This window comes from Polyodon spathula, chromosome 21, assembly GCF_017654505.1.
Source record: "Polyodon spathula isolate WHYD16114869_AA chromosome 21, ASM1765450v1, whole genome shotgun sequence".
Lineage (NCBI taxonomy): Eukaryota > Metazoa > Chordata > Actinopteri > Acipenseriformes > Polyodontidae > Polyodon > Polyodon spathula.
The window spans coordinates 22795984-22810447 of NC_054554.1; the positions used below are offsets into that span (position 1 = coordinate 22795984).

The 14464-nt window shown below is 37.2% G+C and overlaps 1 protein-coding gene across 3 annotated transcripts in view; it reads right to left on the reverse strand.

Moving 5' to 3' along the window:
- The window catches only part of LOC121296396 (growth arrest-specific protein 7-like), a 116093-nt gene that overhangs the window by 50809 nt on the left and 50820 nt on the right, over positions 1-14464 (reverse strand). For all 3 annotated transcript variants that reach the window (XM_041221908.1, XM_041221909.1, XM_041221910.1), the window contains exon 2: positions 12204-12324. In XM_041221908.1, the coding sequence (XP_041077842.1) occupies positions 12204-12324 (121 nt within the window). The remainder of the gene's footprint in view (positions 1-12203; positions 12325-14464) is intronic.

Sequence of the window (14464 nt, forward strand, 5' to 3'; positions counted from 1 at the left end):
AGGAATTATTTTAATTTTTTTTATTTTAAGACCTCTTTGGCATGAAATTCCCTGTACCAATCACTGATTTTCCTAAGAAGTGTTTTAAAATCTGTCTGCATTCCGTTATGTGAAAAAAAAACCCAATAACAAATCAAATTAACCTTTTCCATAACACATGCTTCTTTTATGTAGGAAAATGTGTTACCTGCGAAATGTCAAAATGACACATTAGGTGCGATTTACAGGAATTCTTTTGTTAGCTTTGTGTGCTTGTAGGGTAACATTCAGAGATGTAGAAGTGTCTAGCATATGGTTATGCAATTAGTAAGTCTGCCAACTAAAACAAACTATAGTTCAGCTTTCAGAGTGACATCTAATTTCAGACAAAATTAAACAGGCACAAAAATAAAATTAAAAAAAAAAAAAAAGTACAAATACTGGTATAACAATTTAGTGTTTGTGTGTTACAAATACAACTGTGAAAAGCAGGCACACCAACACTCTAAAGATCAATGTAACAGAACAGTACACTGGTTCGGATTATGAAAACACAAGATTTTCCCCATAGCCTATAGTGGTCTGTGAGTAAATCTCTGATTATTCCCTACTCACTACTCCCCCTCTACCCTAAACTGATAATCTGCTGTGCACATGGCACAGCTTCTCAACAAACCTCTAACATTATCTATAGATTTCTCCAGCAGGTTGATCAAATCGACCCCTATGTAAGGCCATGAAGCTATCCAACAGGGTGGGCTCATGCTGTGGAGCTGTTACCAACAGACCGCTCAAACATTCTTTACACATGTCCCTAAACTGTAAGGTGGTCCCAGATTAGACAACATGGGAATGGCTGACCTAGCAGTAAAAGATCATTGATAAATGAATTAATCTATGCAATTAATAAAATGTACCGTACACGGGCTTTCACATGCATTACTGTCAATGTTTAACCACCAGCTGCCCATGTACTTAGTCAATTTCCATGTCAAAATGTTTCTCTTTTTTTGCTGATTTTTCATTCTTCCCCCTCAAATAAGCAATTTGGACAGTTTTTTTAAAAAAAAGGCTTTAGTTAAAAAAAATACAGGTTTTTGTTATTATGAAAAATTGAATTACATTTCAATAGAACTTAAATAAATAATGTGTTTGCATTATAACAATATAAATTACAGCATAACAATTTTTTTTCCCACGGCAGCATTATATAAGTATAAATAACATCTTTATTTTTTTCAATTGCAGCATTATAATAACAGTGCATCAAATAGTGATTGTGCACTCATATCACTTTTTAGAAAGTGCTATAGATTTCAAAGCAGACGCCATTCAAACTCACATTAGAAAAGCTGCGTCACAAATTTTCAATCAAGTCATATACAGGATAATTAGAAATAAAGTTTACCACACAATGCACCATATCATTGATGTGGTAAACTTACTTTCTACTTTCAATATACAGTTAAATAAGAATTAAAAAGGGGTTCACTTGACCTTTGTGAACGATGGCTGTGTAGAAGATCTTCTCGCCTCCCGTTGTTTATTTTGTTATTCTAAAATATTAAAACTCAGCTCTCACTAGTTTTTTCTACTGTCACCTGTCTGACATAACCAGGATGTCAAACTCGTTCAAAAGAAACCTATACCACACTCATCTTCTCCATCCAAGGGGGAAAAGAGCAGGATCCGACCTCCATTGTCGAGGCGTGCATGTTTCAGACTCGTCAGTATTTCAAGCATATATTATCCTGTTTGAAAACACAGGTCTCGAGACTGCTTCCACGATTACCACCATGCAAAGTTTTCGTCCTTTATCCAAGAATTAAAGACCTAAGACAGATCTGACTGCTCTCCGTGCATCTGTGATCAGTAACAAGAGAGCTATTACAGTATGTGAGGCCAGGCCGGATAGAGGATAAAATTGCAGACCTGGAGGACAGTAACCTGATTGACCTATTCCCAGCATGCATGACATTGTTTTTTTTTTGGACCCGTTGTGACAAAGATCAAATGATTCTTGGTGTTAGATCTCCCTCCCAACCTGCAAGGCAGCTGCATAAAGGGAACAGAATACCCTAGATGACAGGGTTAGGTGGAAGTCGGCCATCTAGAAAGGGGGCAAAGCTATGGTACACAAACTCAATGACCTGGACGGGAAACGGCAGGCATCCACGGATTGGAGGAGCGGATGTACTCGTTGACCAAGTGGTAATGGGTGACGTTCTAAAAAGGGGACGTAGTGATGTGATCTGTTCCTTTGTGAATGGTTATGTTAAATGGCCTTGAACCATGAGTGTTTTTGTTTGCTTTTGTTTGTCGTTAATAAGATTGTAATTATTTGGACGGCTAACATGATCCGGAGCTGTCGCCAAAGGACCCGAATCAACAACACTGCACTTTTGTTGTCACTAAAGAACTGTATTCACCACGGGCACTAGAGCATGCACTGTGGACTGCTGCTTGTGTTTGTATGTGTTACGTGTGGGTGAACTGAAATGGGACTCTTATTATTTCGGGGCAAACCCGTGGATTATAAATAACCAATACACACCGCTACATTGCTTCACTACCATTGTTATTGTTTACTGCTCTTAGCCATCAGGCATTGGATTATACAATTAAACCTTCATTTCACCTGGATTATTGTTGTTTGTCTGATTATTGATCACCTGCACCTGCACACCATTAACCACTTTGCCACTCATATTTATTTTGTACTTTCGTGCATATCGATCTCTGATTTCTGATTTTTTTCTCTTTATTTAGTAGGAAAAGAGGAAGGTAACATACAATTTTACGTATTTGTTTCAGACAAAAAAAAGTCAATTTTCCTATTGTTTTTTGTCTTTTATGAACTATTTACAATTTGCCCAGGGAGATGCTGTACATTGTCAGTTGTCCTTTTGTGTAGTTTTAGGGTTGCCTTCATAGTACAAAGTCAGGTCTCAGAGCTGTTACAAACATAATCCATTTTGTCCAGTATTTTACAAACTTTTCTGTTTGCAGATTTAAAGAAAAAGTCATTTTTTTCCATTAGGTAAATGTCATGTATAATATCTATCCAATCTTCCACTATTGGTGCCTCTTTTTTACTTGCTGCTAAAAGTATTCCCAACAAATATCTGTCCTTTTTTATTAATCCAAAAGAAACATTTCCTAAGTACAACACAGAGGAACTCTCGAGGAATTTAAAAATCAAGAATTTCCTTTAAATCCTCTCCTATACTGCACCAGTATCCCTGCATATATGGACTAGAATATATGAGAGTGATTGGCCTCTTGTCTCTCACACTTTCTCCAGCACATTGATTGTGCACCTGTCTGATGTGTCTTTTGTCTAGGGGTAATAAAAAAAAAAAAAAAAAACAGGCTATATTTTTCCAGCAAAATTCCCTCCAAGTCCGTGAATTATTGAAACCTGCAAATATTTACCCAATCTTCCTATGTAAGTACAAGGTTATCCCCCCCCCCCCCCCAATTTATTTTGTATATACTTGGTTGAATCTGCAATTGCAATATAATTTACCAAGTACTTCATTCTTTTTTTATTTACCTCTTCGCACTGCAATGCGTGTCTATGGTGTTCCCTGGGGGACAGAGTTACCATCTCATGCTTTACATGATATGCTGAACACGGGGAGCCTTTGGTGATTGATGCTATTTGGAATAGGGACATAACTTCTACAAACGTAGGCATTTGCTGGGAGACTGTTTGGGATAATCTTGCTGTGCTGCCGAAAACCCTAATAACCAGCTGATCCATTTCAATTTTATTCACAAAATATCTAACCCCTCGATTCCAAATGAAACTCACTGATACCCCGTTGTGTGCGCTTAGTCCCCAGGGAGCCATGGGCACCTTTTTTCACGTGATTTGGGAATGTCCGGATGTGGCTGTATTCTGGGATCGAGTTTGTTCAACTTTATCCACTACCCTTTAGTCCTTTTGTTAAATGATGATTCATCACTTGATCTTTCTCTACAGCAAAAGCGGATTTGGCTGGCCAGCCTTACTGCTGCTAAGAAAATGTTAGCCCTGCGCTGGCAGCCTCTGCATTCCCTGCCCTGGCGTCAATGGACCCTTGCATTCCTTCACATTAATTATATGGAGCTTTCTATAGCTCGTGTTCATGGGGCCAGGGGGGGGACTGTACAGGCCTGGGAAGTGGCCGCAGATACTACTAAATTGCTGATAAACCAGTCCTCAGCTCTCAATGTCTGATGTGGATTCTCGGGGTCCTGTGAAGGGGGGTGGGAGGGGAATGTTTTGTTGTTTTGTTTTATTGTATTGTACTTCCGTTTTCCAAATAAAAATTTGATCTAAAAAAAAAACAGTTAAATTTTAAAGTGACATTATTTTCATCTGATACAAACTATCTTGATACAAACAATCTGATACAAAGACATTTCAGATGGCTGTATCACATCAATATCAGGGTTTGCTAATATATTCATACTTTTCAAGTAGTGTATTCATCTTATGTACTGCAATTTTGAAAGTCATTAAACAGGGAATTAACCCATCTATGATTTACACCTGTCTCGGTTTACTTAGTAAGTCTGCTATTTAAAAGTGGCTATTTAAAATATTTTTAACATCCTTGGCAAGTTTTCACTAATCTTAGGAAAGATTGAAATAAGCAGCAGGAGGTCATGGTTGCTCTAAAAGGGTGCAGTAATTCATTTCATGTTGTTTTCTTTTTAACAAGGCACACTGAACACCACACAAAATAATAAATACTGAATTTGGGGGTTGCATAAAGACAATAAGAGGTTTGGGTTACAAAGCATTGGTTAGAACCATGTAATAGTGTTAGGATCAGGGTTAGGATCTTTTGCTAATTACAATATTAAAATATAGAAAAAGAGTTTGATTGCCCGATTATTAATGAACACAGGTTTCGTGACTCCAGTCTAAACTTCAAGTAATGTTTGTTTCTTTTTCTTTCACAAACTTTCATCCAGATGTGGACTACAGCTTGACTCACGAGCTCTTGGTGATGCCAGTGTTGGCTCCATACCCAGACAAGAGCTCACTTCCCTTGGAATAAGACTAATTATCCAGGGAAAATGAATAATCTAAGGCATCGTGCCCAAACTACACTACTCATGTTGTTTACTTGCATTTTTTAATTAAGCCTACCTGTACCGTATTTGGAGATTTCTCTCTTGCCAATTCAGTTGACAGACATCATTTTTTAATCCACTCTTATTATTTCACAAGGTAAGGGCCAATGTGTGACAGTCACAGTCTACCATAGTCAATATAATGAAAGTACAGTACATTTAACAGGACTTTGTTTTTTTGTTAAAAATAGCAATAGATGCAGCAATGACACTGTACCAGCTGAGTTTTACTGAAATAAATACTTGACTGCTTTGTTTGCTGATAATATTGTATTTCTTTCAAAATACAGTAGCAGATACATCTAGGAATAGTCTAATATAGATGTTTTTAAACATGTACTAAATACTCCTGTGCTCAAATGAAAGCTTACTATTATGGCCAATAAAGGGTCTTTAATAAGACAGTAAAGCTCATTGCAACAAATGAATACCATAAGATTTTAAATGGAAAAGCTATGAAAACTGCAAGGACTTTATTTAAGACTATTTATTATTATGATTACTTCAAATGGCACCTGCCAGAGGTTATCTGAGTGGAAAGTGCTCTGAGTCAAGTACAAATAAACTACACGACATAAAGGGGAGAGAGCTCTACAATTGTGTGTTTTTTTAATAGCAGGAGATCGGAGCACTCAGCAGTTTCATTTAGCTTCGACTCTGTGACCTGCCTGTTCTTATATGTTTACTGTGGAAAAATATACATGTGTACAACTTCCCTGTGGCATAACATGACATGCTGTGCTGCTGTACTCTGTGTTCAGTCCATTACACTTAGCTATCCACTACCATGCCTTTGCCAATATCATGAACCTCAAGAAATACAAACACCATCATCTGAAACACAATTCTAATTACACAACACACATTTGGGCTTGTGTCTTTTAAAAACTTGCATCTAGCTAATTCTTGCAATATGACATATTCAACTAATATCTTATGAGTGTTTTCAGACAGAGGTACAGTATCATCTTTGTAAAACATAAAAATAAGACAATGGACAAATACAATAGTTAGAATTGTTCTATTAGCGAATGTGAAAAAAACATAACTTGTCAAATCAAGATAAAGTCTGCAGTCAATTTCCAGGATTCAATTTTACCCATAACGTTATTTATTTATTTGTTTATTTGTTTATTTTTATTTTTATTTTTTAACAAAAGGCAGGAGGTGGAGTGAAACTTTATGGATGATTGAATCCAGAAAACCGAGTGTGGAATTTTTTTTTTTGATTTTATGACATTGTGATGCTGAGTCTATGCACCAGATGAGAACCAGAAATAATTGTGCAAACACTCAGAACTAGAAAATCTGTTAAATTGTGCAGAAGTACAAAAAAGATATATTAACAAAACCTTAGACTAGAAAAATGTATCATATATATTGTGAAAGACTTTACATAAAGGTTTGTTTGCCCCAGACACAGAAATTTAAGTTTTTTAAGCACTTTCGTGTCATTTTATTATTTTACAGAAATAAAAGAAAAATAATCCCACATGGAGTACTAACTAAACTTTGCACATTCCTTAAACTAATAAACTGGACAACTAAGCCGTTTACCAGTCACAAAACTTTTTTTTTTTTTTTTTTTTTTTTTTTGTCACACTGCAACACAAACAAAAAGGTTTAAACACTAACTTTTCTCTTAGCCACCCAGGTCTCTCCACACTGACAGCCTCTTTCCTTCTCACCAACTTAACAAACTTTTTGCCTTGTTCAAATAACTGTCTGCTTATTACAGGCGGATGACACCAATTAAACAATAAAACAATTAAACAGGTAATCAAATTAAACTAAACAATTACACCTGTGGATGTGAAAACATAGCCACACCCTCACATGTATCTGGAAGGGACAGAAATTAACCCTACCCCTGCCAACCCCAAACATGTTTCTTTCTGGCAGGGGTACGCCCTGCCACAATATGTATGCTACAAACATCACATGACCACAGTATTCGCAGCCATTTTAGTTTGGCTGCCAAGACCAAGGTTAAACTCAACTTCACATAAATATTAAGTGATTTCAGTAATATCAGGTGGTGCACAGTAAGTATTGTGATGGTATAGGTGGATTCACTCATGAATGCCTGATAAAAATAGTTAAACGTATTATCCAACCAAGACAGACATTTCAGCGAATGAGAAATGTATGGATCTTCTTAGCTATTGAGTGCACTGTGATCTGGGAGCACATGAAGGCTGTCTGTCTGTTACTATCTATCTGTATGCCATACTTACATTTGTACATATATCTGCAGAACCTCTAACACACAAGTTATTGAGTGCATTGTCTTCTGGGTTTGTATAGAGTCTGTCTGTGGATACTTTTTCATGTTACTAATGTTGCATTTGTGTGCTTTTTACTCACATGCTTGAATATGTATGTAGCATTTATCTGGCACAGCTGTCCTGCATTGACATTAGTGCTTTGTGAAATACTCTAGTGCAGTCTTGAGAAGGCAAAGTGAACTGCTCTCCACCTGATAAATGGTCTGTTAATCAGCAACATTTTCTATTATAGTTTTCTGTTCAAGGCTCATCTAAAAGCCAGTCCCGTTTCTTAATGCTTCACAATTGTGCACACAGTACCAAGGACACACTTCTGAGAATTGATAGCAGGAAACATGTTGACCAAGAAGTAACTGAAGTATTTTCCAGCCCCTATTTTTAACACTTTAAACTCAGCCTGATTCATTTCAATGTGGCGGCACACCGAAGGTTACATGCATATTACTGAGGCACCGTAAAAGCCACCTACCTGGCTTGTTTAAAAATACAGACTCTGGGATTTCCAATGACTTATTCAGTGTTTGTAAGGCAGCGTAAAAGGAATATCCCCTAGAAAGTGTCCTGAGGGCATCAGATGATTCAAGGGCATTTGCCACTTACTCCCACCTTTCACTTCAAGAGCACGACAACTCTACGAAATCAAGTCACCCCGTCCCTAACCCAACCCCAACACTAACCTTAAGCAACCCCTGCCCTAAAACCTAACCCTCAATCCCAGTAACTAACCCTAACCTAACCATTAAGAATCATCTGATGCCCTCATGACACTTTCTAGGTGATGTTCCTGTTTGCTGCGTTTGTAAGTGGTACTCCTAGTCGGAACTACGATCGTATGAAGGTAAGCCTCTCATCATGTGACAGAGTTCACAGCTTAGGTTCGTTTTGAGTAGATTGCTCCATCGTTTTAGCAGCTAGGCAGAAAGGGGCGATATCGTTGGAAAGCTTACATTCTCAGCTTTCCTGCTATAACTGCATATAGTTCAGTGAGAGATAGGGTGCTAGAAAAGGTGCAGATTTGAAGAGAGACCACGTGAGAGTGTGAGAGAGTTTTATCCGTTGTGTTTGTGCAGACAGAAACTGTTTTACAGAAGGGCACAGAAATTAATGGGGCATGGCCTGGGCATGTCAAATTGTAAATAGTTATCTTCCGTGTTCCATATTCTGTTTTGTTCAAAACAAAGGTGTGATTATGCTTGGTTGGTAAAAGTGCTTAATTTTTCCCCCCATGTTCATTCCATATTGAAATTCAATGGTGCACAGTTTTTTTTTTTTGAGCCATCTATGATTACAATATATATAACAGCTTGTACAAAAGAATGTTCTCAGAAATGTGTATCACAATTAGATAAGATTAGCGGTTCTCCATATATTTGTAAGTCTAAAGAGTCACATACATTTGTATGACGGCAAAACTGTATCCCCTTTGTCGAGTAGAATATATGTATAAAAATGCATACAAATGTATTTTTGTTATTTGAAAATACATGCAAGACAGTTAATCTTTAAATCAATTTGTTGTCTGAAGGTGATTTTCTCTATTGTAAAGTACATTTTTAAGTTTCATTTTATTGACAGCATACCCACTCACAAAATATCCTGAAATTAATGGGATTTGGTTTTTTCATTATTGTGGTCACTCACCCGTTTAACTAAGGGTATCTTTTGGCAGCTTTATACTGGTTCCTGTCAATATGAGGGTCGTTCAGGGGTCACCCAGGTTTCCTGTGATGACAGAAATTCTCAGATGTGACCTTTGCAGGAAATGGCACGGTGGACATCTGGGAAGCTGATGTTTAGGAGATATGCAACCTTTTCTGTTTGACCACTGATTTTTAATTGATATGAGTAACCAGGGATTTATTTGTATACACAGTACTCTCCTGTAACTAGAGCATAATTGTATTTTGTACAGCAATTGTTTCTGTTATAACACCTTCTTTAGTCTGATATTGAAGTGATATTACGTCGTTCAGCCTAGGTCTGTTGACTTTTACTCATTATGATACACATTTACACAGATGTTTACCATAAACCTATAACTAGGCTTACTACTTTTTGATTTTAAATCGGTAAAGAGCGAGTCCATCTGAAATACATTTATATATACCACAAACGTTGGTAAAACCAATCGCTATTTTTCTTACCAACATGATAATTCAGACATCATCTCTAGGTTGTGTAGGTTTAATACTTGCTATCTGTCCCGTCTCCGTTCTGCTGTAAATGGCTAGGGGTCGCTGTCAGTCAACTCAGTGGCTACTGTTTCACCGTCAGTCATTTCATCTTATTCTGACAGATCTCATTGACTGAAGCAGTACTAGAATGCTCTCATTCATTTAACTGACTGTCAATCATCAAACCTACAATGACTGTGCACTTTCATTTGCCAGCTACAGCGCCTGTCATTCAAACTGCCTACTTTGGAATTAGCGGTTTAAGGTGTAGGTAAGCTTTCGCTATACGTATACGGTGACAGTTACTAGTTTGATTTGAAAATGGGGCTCAAAAGAAAAACACTTAATGAGTATTGTGCACAATACCCTGATCGACGGCTGAAGTCTCCGCGGCAGGACGAAGTGGGCCTGTCTGCCTGTCTGACTCCAACTATGCTGAACCACGAGAGGGGTGGAGCTCAGACTCTGGATAATAAGTGCAAGTTAGTTCTGGTCAGCTATCGAATGTTTTGTTCTATGCATATTATTTTTACTTGCAAATCTTTTATATTGCGTTTTCTATGGCTTATTTGAGACCATTTTTAAATTTGCATAGGCTCTTTATCTATACAAGGTAGCTCCGCTGTAGCAAACATTATTTCAACTAGAATGTTGGTAACCATGGTTTTGCTGCATGTTGAATATGATAAAGGGGTTTCGCTAAATAAGACATTTCTCAATGGCATAAAAAGTCTTTTAAAAAGTCTTTTAAACACAAAGGTAGAGTTCATCCATTCTCTGCTTCAACTGAAAAATAAAGATAGAAAAAACCCCTGTAAATTCTTACAAAAATAAGCGTTAATAGTAATCATTGATTTGGCAAAAAAATTGAAATCGAATAGCAGCAAGCCTACTATAACCCTTATAATCCTATACAATATAATTTTATTTGACATTTTATTTTCTTCTCCCAAAAAAATAAATACAAAAAAGACTGTAAAGTAATAGCAAAGACAGCATTATCCTTGAGTTATTCTTTTAGCAATCCCTTGTTACTTTACGGTTCATTAATTCATAAATTCGGTTCATTCAAGATTAGGCCATGTCGACTGTAAATTGTACCTGTGCTATATTTTCCTGTGTACAGGCTATTCACCAATTTCCTGTTTTAAAAGCTTCACTATATTTTGATGTGTAAGACAGGCAATGGAAAATGGGGCTATGTATACAAAAGTGTCATCTCCCTGACAGCATTTGGTTTTGCAAAAAAAAAAGAAATGTAATTCAGAAAATCTAATTCACGTTTGTTTTTCTTACAGGAAAACGTAATGGTAACACATGTAAGGTGAGATTTATTGGAATTATGTTGCTTGCACCATGCCCTTTAATACAGGGAAGTATAAGTATAGTATTTATAATCTGTATTACGTTATTCCAGTTGTCAGGTGTATAGTATTCCAACCCCAGTTTTTTGATTGAAAATAAGTGACTATACATATTATAGGTTAACCCATCCTGGGATTTAAAACAGTTTCCATTAAATCTCTTCTTGTTTTTCAGCTCATTTTATTCCTTTCAAAAGGATTACATTGCAGTCACAATCAGTGAAGTTCAGATTGGGAGAGGTCTTTCAGCACAATGGCATGCTAAAAGAACAGAATGCAAAATCATACTTGTCTGAGGCAGAGCGCTAGTGTGAACGCATGCCTGAGCAAGAGGAGACAGTGGTACTGGGCAACAGAACTCTAGAGCACAGACAGTACCATGACCATCTGACTGCACCATCTGTCTTCAGAAAAGACAATAGCCTGTTAAAACACTGCAGTTCACAAATGAATGAAGACATTCCTGATCACATTGGACAAGAAGTAATGAGGAATAAAGATTAGATGCCCTCAGCATATGACTGATAAAAGCTGATAGCAAGAGCAAAGATATTTACAAACAGCAATGCCACCAAGTGTTTTAGCAATAACTAACACCATATCAATTCATTGTGTATGCTCACAGGAAAAATGACCTCAGAATTCATCTTTAAGAAATTATTCCATACATTTTTTAAGGCCATCTTCAACATTATGTATATGTGTGTGTGTGTGTTGGACTGATGATGTAATAGTGTGCAGGGGGACAAGACTGTGTTCATGGTTGATATGGGAGGACAAAAGCTGAATACTTCAACACACTTTTATTTTCAGAAATTACACATTTAAAAAATAATTCAACCTAAATAAATATATATATAGCTCAAGCTGTCATTACTATAGACAGTATCTGTTGCAAATCAGCTATTCATGTTGGGCTAGACAGGATTTAATACATAGTTTGATAGACAGGTGCTCCGTTGAGAGTTTCAGCTATATCCAAGGCTGCACAAAGTACTGATGTTTAACTAGGAACAGTTTCAACAGCAAGGACTATGTAAGCTATTCTGGGGAGCCCACTTTGCTGCAGACTGCTACCCACATCTTCCCTGAAGGAATTAGATGCATTACTCATTGGTCATGTATCCCTCCAGGGCAGTTTAAACATATTGTAAATATGTAATGTGGAATTAGTGCCATTCTGGCTGCCCATGTTAGTTGTCAGGCTCTGTAGCTTGTATTTCATAATACTACAGTGTCTTTTATTGAACACATTGCAGTGCACTTACCTTTTGTGAATGTGTTGACGTAGTACCGGCGCCCTTGTGGTGACATGTAGCATTGCCATCCCTCAGGAAGAGGGCTGTTTCCTGGCTCATCTCCAGGCAGGGGGCTAATTGATACTGGCTTCTGTGAATAAAGAAATATACAATAGGCTTTGCAGTGAACTTCTTCACATTTCTGACAGTAACTGTACTTAAAGATGGCAAACCTAATTATATGAAAAGATGAACATCCTTTGAAACTGTGAGTACACGCCAGTAAGCATGGACACTGTACCGTACATTAAGTTATCCTGACAGGTATACCGTCACTTAAAGGAAAACGTGTCAGAAATTATCTTAAATGTATTCTTCTTTTGTTGTTTAGATTCACTTGTATCATGTTTCAGTTTCAGTCATTACATGCTGGTGTCTTTTTGTAACTCAGAAGTTTAAATTACCCTGTGGTCTGAACAGAACTGCCAGAATCACAAGGAGCAGACTGTTGGAGAGTGTGACAGGCGCATTGCCAAGGAGACCTAGAGACCACAAACCTCTGTAGTTACGTGCTCATACGTGCATATTTATTTATTTATTTACATTACAAAAACAACAAACAGCACACACCATCCACTGCACCATTCCTTCACCAACACAATTCCTTCACCTAACATCCATGATCACTCTACTTACACATCTGTGGCTGGAACCTTAATCATTTAAACATGTATTCAGTTGACTGATCCAAAAGCTCTGTGCACAGCCATGCACTAGCAGAAGAGTATGTTTTACAAGTTTACATAAACTATGTTTTTAGAAAAAAATTAATATGTGTGTGTGTGTGTGTGTGTGTGTGTGTGTGTGTGTGTGTGTGTGTGTGTGTTGAAAGACTAATTTTGCACTTATACAATGTATCAAATACTAAAGACCAGCCATGCAAAAAAACATTAAATTTCCATTAAAATCTTTCAGGATAGACAACAAAAATAGTTACCATAACAACATCAGTCTATGTCCACGGTACTCAACATACGGCCCGATGGCCAGACTCGGTCCTATTAATGACTTATAGTGGCCCATGGTTTGAAGTATGATTTAAGGGAGAGCTAAGTTATGGAGTGCTTTGGTTTTCCCCCAGCTGTAAAACACACCTGGAAAGTGACTATTGTACAAATATACAATCTTATAAAATCTGACCTCATTTAATGTATTTGTTTTTTAATTTTTTCTATCTGCCAGTTGTATTCAGTTACATTGCACACAATTAATGTTTATTTTCTTGGTCAGTTTCTTGGCCTTTCTTCCTATTTAAGATACAATCTTAATCTTTAAAAGGCAAGTATGGTTAAAACTATTAATTTAACGTCATACTTTTTGTGTTTAACAGTCAAACATAACAAGAGAGTTTATACAGCTTTAATGGCAGTCAGATGTAAAACGTTGAAAAATACTGAGTATATTGTGGGCTGCAGTAAATTCTTTCCAAGTCGTCTATTTTTGTAAATTGTACTGCTGCAAATATTAGACTCAGATTTGGTAACTAGCGCTAGTGCGCTACAATTTCTACAGTAAATGCGCTATTAGAATTGGAATTTGCATTTAAATATCAAGTGCACACTGGCAAATATCAGCGCCGTTTCCTGTTTGGCCAAAGTTGAAGTAGTTTTCATTTTGACAGAAACTTGATTATTTCATGTCAGAACTAAATATTCAAGTCATGGGTTATTCTTTTCTCAAGTGCTCTCAGAACACGCTGTTATGTTTCTCAGTGCTGACGCAACAATAGTGTAGCTACAGAAGCATATTGCAGCCACCTAAAAAAAAAAAAAAAAAAAAAAAAAGCAGCTTTCGTTATTACAAAAAGCGCTGTCTTAAAACAGAAAGGTTTAATCTTTTTTTATTTCAACCTGGCTCACTGCTGTCACCCCTGCGCTGACTCAGGAGAGACAAAGACAGACACACGCGTCCTCTGAAACGCGTGCTGTCAGCTTCTTTTCACTCTGTAGGCCTGCAATTCAGGCCTGCCATTCGGGCCACAATAATGTTATGCCTGCTGTCGCTTTTTTGTATAGGTGTCTAGATGTCTTTATTTTGATGTGTATGCACTCATAATGGTAAGGGGACTGATCATAAAGCAAGTAGATTGGTCAAGCAATGCATTCCCCTTCAACATTGGCTATTAATAGATGTGTGGCACAATCACTTGCACACACTTGTCTCAATTGCCTCTTTCCACCCAGGAGCTGCAAAGCGGATGTTGGCAAGCTACTGCTGCCATTCGTTTGGAG